Raw genomic sequence first — 7,357 nt, 5'->3', positions numbered from 1 at the left:
AGAGAACGCCCAGGAAAGCATACTGCGGCCAGAGACCGGCAGCAGAAAGTCTCGGTGAGCAAGTAAATGCTGCAGGGTAGCGGGGGAATTTCGGGGGGGGCGTGCGTGCTGTGGGTGGGGTATGCAATGACAGGAGGCATATGGAGGTGTTCGGAAGAGCGGGGTGAATCTCACCAAAGCAGGACTGGATGTAGCAGGGTTGTATTCATGAGGGTCCCCCACCCCCATTGGAGGTTGCTCCAAGGTGACTCCAGAAAGGCTGTCTTTTTTCAGAGCATCCTCCACCAGCCTTACTACTCAGGTGGATATACTGTAAAACCAGGCATTGTTTAGTAATTGATTTCTCCATCTTGCTCCCGCCACCTGCAAGGTTAAAGCACCTTTACGTCACAGGGCACCTAGCTGCACCTCATTTCTTTCACTGCACACCAAAAACAAAATAGCAAATATTTAATTTTTAAAATATAAAATAAGCATACTATTATTTGCAGGCATGTGCTGGTATTTACAGGTGAAATGTTTTCTCTGTCCTGCGGGTTCCTTCAAGGTGCAAAAAGGTGAATACCTAGAAAATGTATATAGGACGTGCAAGCTCCTGTGTGGATGGGGTAGTCCTTAGGGGGTGGAGGGTGTTTGCATTATTGTTCACGATGATCTGCTTGGTCCGGGTCTTGATCCGCGTCAGGTGGTCGCTCGGTCCGGTCTTGATCCGCGTCAGGTGGTCGCTCGGTCCGGTCTTCAGGCAGAGGGTTGTAATTGGGATCCTCCTCCGGTACCTCAAAAATCAGCTTGCTAATGGGGAAGAAAAGAGTTGGGTTCAGCACCATTAGCATTCCAACAAGGTCTCCAGGCCAGAACCTTCCAAACTGATCACTAATAAAAGATCCCCACTCCCATGTTCGATTAATTTGCTTTCAAATGAGGAGTACATAACTAGAGCCGGAATCCCTGCTGCAGTGCATGCTCGCAATGATAATGAGTGACTTTTGGACCCGGATGGCCGCACCCTCTAAATCTGTGAGGTTTAAACGTAACAGGTGTGCACAAAGAATCCAAGAGTGGGTCACACTATCCAGACTCGCCTGATAGCCTCTACCTCCCTCCCAACCCAAATCCACACACTGCAATCTTGATTAGACCAATCCATGCCACTAACGCAATAAGTACAAAACACCGCTCATAAAGGTTAATCGCATTTAAACACCATGTGACAAGTCAAATCTCTATTGCCGGTGGCCACGTGCTCCAAGTAAGGGCTAATGCATGCGTGTGGTTGCTCCTGTAAGACGGGAAGGTTACCTTTCCAAATTTGTAAGGTCAGTGCCATGATCATACAACTGGAACCAGTCAAAAAATGTGGCTCCCTGAGGCAAATGGGCCATTAAGTAGCATGTCTGAAAGAATGAGTGGGAGTACCGTCTTTCACGCAGAGAGCCTAGAAGCATACCTAAGTGGTCATCTGATACAGTATGCCTGAATCTTACTTCTAGCCAGATGTTACAAAGCTGGGATCAATGTCACTGGATGTGTAGTACCGTCCCCATCTTTGAAGCACGTATGATCAACAGAAATGCAACTAAACATAGTGGTGGTGTAAGACTGGGGCCTTAAACTGCATCTCTGGGTGTTAAAGATTGTCATTTTCTGAGCACAAATGTTTTATAATTATAATCTTCGACCTTCCCCTGATCAGGAGAAAGGGCACTGAATGGGCCTACATCTAATGGGTCTTGACGGCCTATCAGGTAGCCTAGAGGGGAGCAGTAGACTAGGAACATCTAAGTGAGTTAGCCTAGTGGGGAACATAGTCCAGATTGGAGGCTGTTACTTGATCTGGTAAAGGGATTGGTTTATACAGTGCTACTGACCGAACTACTACAACAGACCTGATGATCCTTGGAGTTGTACTTGCTCACCCACAGGACTAATGTTTGGAATTAATAGTTCAGTTTTGCTACCGATGTATTCATAAAAACAAATACCTTTTAATCTTTCACATTGCAGAAATCGATCCTCTTGAATAGGTGGCCCCCTGCAACAAAACTTCAAAATCTGCCTGATTTCTTTCGCCTACTCCATCTGTCGCCCCTATGTAGTCAAGGCCCAAGACCTCGCTGGTAGGAGGACATACGTTCCTTCTTACAAAGGTCAAAGTCTGAAATGACGAACTGGTAGTGCCTCTATTCTTAATCCAAAGGTGATGGAAAAGTGGTGAAGCACGGCGTCCCTTCTCGCCAACAGTCATTTTGTTCAATGTTTCAAGGGTTGGTTTATTGACAGGGTTTCATATAAATGCTCAGCCTCACCCTAAAGACATGGAAAGACCTCCCAAATATGGATTGTTTAATATATACTAATATTCTTCGGAAGCGCCACCTACATCGTTCGACTCTGCTAGTATTATTAGTTGGGTCACCAGATGGTTTCTGTACAGGGTGTGGCAGGCAAACCCACGCCCCCTTTGACTTTCTGGTGCACATTAAATTCATGAGATCAGCTTGGCTAGAGGCAAATGCATCTGTGGGTGTCTTAATATGAACTCCTGGAAGCGGTAGAAAAACCTCTACAGGACATAGAAATATCACCATCCGACCCGCCCCACCACAATGTCATCAGTTTGCACTATGATCGCAGTTACGTGTGGGTGTGACGTCCAACCTTACATACGTGATGGTTTTAGATGTCCATGGAGTTGCTTTATAAAGCAAGTCTAGAAGCGGCATGGGAACAATCGGGTTCAGAATTCCTGATTTGTTTGTTCTGACCTTAAAGTCCAGCACCTCCACAAATGGATAAACTCTTCCCCCCTACGCGGATCTGAGAGTACTAATACCAGATCCTCCGCAAAGGGACAGATTATGTGCCACGTTTTACCAATGGTCAGTGCCCTTACCTGGGCACTGGTTCCAATTCCTACAGCAATAGGCTACACAGTATGGTATGAGGTTTTTATACTGCACCATATCACCACTGTAGAAGTCTCAGACACCTAGAGTTGCCTGAAAACTGTTGTACTGTGCCCCGTCAGGGATTTCTGGATCAGTTTGGGGGAAGTGGTACTAGCTAAGAAAAAGAGGGTTCCACATAAAAGAACTAATGGGGCAAGACAAATGAATGTGGGAAAGAGAAATGGGTTGGTGATTTTGGAAGCTTGAATGTGAACTCAAAGAAGAATGGTACATGAAGAAACACTATCGGAAGTTAGATGCAAGTTCCAAGATGTCTGTGGATAAAGGAACGTTCTCCTGAGAGCAGCTTCAAATAAGCCATTGTACCTTTTAGTGTATGGCTGCGTGATGGACTACAGATGTGCTCAGAAGATCCCCTTATGATGTCTGATTAGGTATCTCATGATTGTGTCTGATTAGGTATTTAATGACTGTATCTTACTCTTTAAACCCCGTTTCTTCCTGGGAATGTTCTGTACATCTACTTTTAGATCTACTTAATGTTTTGTGTGTTTATGTTTTTTACCCTCACGCACGTAGCAATGAATTATGAGATGATCTAGTGGCAGTCATCACTTTTAACTTTACAATTAACAAGCTGATTTTTTTAATCTTGTTTTAAGTTGTAGTGGGAATTTGTAATACCATGAAAAAGGAAACTATCAAGTCTCCCACGGTGGTACGTCCCCTGAAAAAACTAAATGCAATAATGAAGCCTATTGCTGAGGCAAATCACCTAACTGAGGAGATTCAAACTCTAAATCCCTTAAATTTGACAAGTGAATTAGGAGGTACGAATGAACCTAACTGTAACACAGGCCAACCTCACAGGAAACCAAAACAACCTACGGTTTCTGATCACTTTCCTCCCCTTCAAGTAAATCCAAAAGCTTCAGTCTCTAGTACAAAGGGCACGGGCTCTAAGCAGCCAGAACCTGACCCACTAGACACATCTGAAATCCCATGTACAACAGGTCAGGATGGAAGGATTACCTTTTGTTGCCTATAGAAGTCCATAAAACTGATCCATCCAGTTTAAAATACCTGAGCATTCCCTCTCACACAAATCCTTGTACTGAGAAATCTGGTAATAAACATCAATTTGTAAATCATGATTCAGTGGTATTGTCGAATAGATATAACCCTTTACTAACCTCAGACACGTTTGGAATTTCACCATGAGGCAAACTTACCCGAAGGTGATAACCATCAATCAGGCCCAGTTGCACCCACTTGTAACCCCATTGCCCCAAATTAGGTTAAACAGGATATAAGAAAGGATCTGGACATAACCCAGCTGGGGAAAATAGTTTCTGATCTTAAGAATAGGAATTCAGGACTGGAAACCATGTTAGTACCTTCATGCAACCTTGATACAATTCAGAGTGACTATAAAGTCACTTTAACCGACATATTTCTAGATCTAGAGAATTAGGGGAAGCTCTTTATTAACCAAAATAGATCTCCTAGTGAAAGCAAATATAAGAGAAATGTTAGTTTAAGGTGCCTGTAAAGGAACAGAGGACCACCCAACGGTAGAATTGAATTACTCTTAATTTCAAAGAATATACACTTCATAAAGGATAACATAAACACTGTACAAATGAAATAATGTATGTAACTTACTACGATAAGCACTGTATATTCAATTATAGTTATAAAATTATTGTCTGTGCAACTGCAATTATTGAAGCAAATGTTCAGAAATCAACTGTATTGCGGCGTCTAGATACTTATATACAGCCCAGCTACCTCTTTCGATAGCAATGATAATATAAGACTAGTTGCTTCTTTTATTGTAGTGCAATTTGACTTCCTCAACATTGGTATTAAAAATCTTGTAAATTAAAAGTCTTTGTGCTAATAAATTCTGTCTGAACCCATATGCTTTTTCCCCACAACACAGACAAAAAACATTTTTGAGTTAATAAGTAACTTCTACATCTATAGTCACCTATGACTGACTAAATATCCCTTTTCTAAGAGACTAACTATCCCTCAGATGGATGCTGTCTCCCTAGTGAGTGCTGGTCTGCCGCCTATCTAGGTTAGGGGCTATTTAAGAGACTGTCCCTAAACGAACAACGGGCATACTGAACGATGAATGAGGTGGCACAAAGAACCGCAAACAGTCGCTTGAAGTGGAATTCCTCAAAATAAAGCAAATGTTCAGAGAAAAAAAACAGGTGGCCCAGAAACTACGTGGCAGCCCCAAAAACTGGTCCACTGTACAGAGTAGGACAGATACTTTAAGATCTGAACAAACGAGAGGAGAACAAACAGTTGAGAACCGGGAAGCTGGACATTAAGACGCCTGTAGAAGAAAACAAGAGACGCTCTCCCCAAATAGAAACTGAAGATTAAGACATGAAGAATTATGTTTGTCTTTTTTAGAAATTGTTTTTGAAACTTGACAAATGATGTCCAAGATCGAGTCCTGAAGAAAGCGGATAGTGATACTCATCCCGCTGAAACCGGTTGACCATAAAAAGCTCAGGGTGATGACCTGACCTCCGAGACATGCTTATTAACTAGCAAGCTCGGTTGAATGGTATCATTTTAAGTGAACAGATTGACTCTGCAGGCATAAGAGTGTGAATACACACACACATAAAAAGACACAATGTATCAATCTTCACATTAGATTGTACATTTCTTTTTTTTAAAATGAGAATTATTGTTGTTTGGAATAGTCACACACTGAGGAAGCAATAACAATAAAAATAGACAGATTTGACTTCCGAAAGTGTGCACCAATTTTTGGATGCTAGAAAAAGTAATGAGAGAGGCTAGGGCCAGTCTCTTAACTATGCCCTAACCCAGATAGTCGGCACACCAGCGCTCACTAGAGAGACAGTATCCATTTGAGGGATAGTTAGTCTCTTTGAAATGGGATATTTATTAAAAATCTTGACCTGGATTTGTAAAAAGCTGGACAGAAAAAACAAAAGTTGAACCAGCTCGTGGGAGGGAATAACGTTGTACGGTCATGGGATATTCAATTTGGGGCCCGTGCATATTGAGACGTCCTTTCCCTTAACTACTGACAACAACTTGTCCTCAAGTGTAGCAAGACACTCCTCTTACCTTTGCAATGAAACCAGCACATATAATCAGCACTGTGCCCACTGCAACCGTAGTCCTGGTACCTGAGGACTGACTGCTTTTTGGACTTGAGGCGATCGTGCAAGTCCCTTCTATGATCCATATATTTTTGTCGCACACATATTACATCAGCTTTGGAAGCGTTTTCTGGAACAGCATAAAGCACTGACAAGTCAATGCTTGCAAACGCTTTTTACACAGAGTTCAGCCAGATAATATTCCTGCAGGCGTCTGAGAGTTTCAGATCTTGTATAATCTCATGTTTTATATGATGCTCTACTTGGGACCATAATCGTACCCAAAATAACAAAGGCTTTATGCTTATGAGATCATTTATATTGTCCAATCTTAATTCTCGATGAAGCAAATAGATTGAAGTTGTCTTTGTTGCCCCTAAAACTTTACGGAGGAATCCATTTTCCTTGACCTGAATCGATTTCACTGGAGACTTACCACAAACTTCGGCACCATAGACACATGATGCGACGGGCTTAGCCTGGTAAAAAGTGAGTATAGGATTGATAGTTAACCCGCCCATCTCCATTCCAAACCTATGCAGTGCACCACAAGCATATGCACATTTCTGCGCTGTTTCAAAAATATGACCCAACCAATTTGCCCTACTATTAAAGGTCACCTCTAAATGGGTGAATTTGTCCACTCAGTCAAGCTTAAGTCCAGATGCAAAAATGTGAGGCAGATTTTGGACTGCCTAACCGACACACATAACTTGGGACTCCTTTATGTTGAATATTTCACGTAGGCATTTACACGTTTCTGTAGTTCTAAGGGAGTGTGTGCCAGCAACACTGCGTCATCGGCGTAAGACTCCTAGTGAAAGCATATATAAGAGAGATGTTAATTGAAGGTGCCCATGAAGGAACAGAGGACCACCCAATGGTAGAAGGGAATGTGATTAACTATGCCCCCGATATTGCAACTGAGGCCCCAAATAGGTGTTCTCAGTTATCAAAGGGCACCAAGAAATCAGCCACTCTGAGACTCAGAATGAAGATCCAACATCATCATGAGTCGGTACAAGCAATCTCCAATATACAAGAAACTTTAAACTCTAATTCACTGGTTATAAGAGATCACCTCATGCCTCATGTAACATCATATGGAAATAAGGTGGATATAGATGGGAGGTTTAAGAAACAACATAATGTGATTTACATGTGTGTGAGTTTGGTAAGTTAAATTCTAATTTCCATGTGACAAACAAGTCCCTTTGCAATAAGTCCATACATTGAATAAGACATGTTAGAGGCTGTCGGTCAGTCATAAGAATAGATCTATAAAAA

General features: G+C 42.2%; 1 protein-coding gene across 1 annotated transcript in view; it reads right to left on the bottom strand.

Annotated features, from left to right (window-relative positions):
• Positions 1-435: 435 nt before the first annotated feature.
• The window catches only part of DERL3 (derlin 3), a 33,820-nt gene continuing 26,898 nt past the window's right edge, over positions 436-7,357 (bottom strand). Inside the window, exon 7 of the mRNA XM_069619920.1 lies at positions 436-792. Coding sequence (XP_069476021.1) covers positions 639-792 — 154 coding nt within the window. The 3' untranslated portion in view covers positions 436-638. The remainder of the gene's footprint in view (positions 793-7,357) is intronic.

Source organism: Ambystoma mexicanum, chromosome 10, assembly GCF_040938575.1.
Source record: "Ambystoma mexicanum isolate Mex_15411 chromosome 10, UKY_AmexF1_1, whole genome shotgun sequence".
In the NCBI taxonomy this organism is placed as follows: Eukaryota; Metazoa; Chordata; class Amphibia; order Caudata; family Ambystomatidae; genus Ambystoma; species Ambystoma mexicanum.
This window is presented reverse-complemented; position numbering and strand designations above follow the sequence as displayed.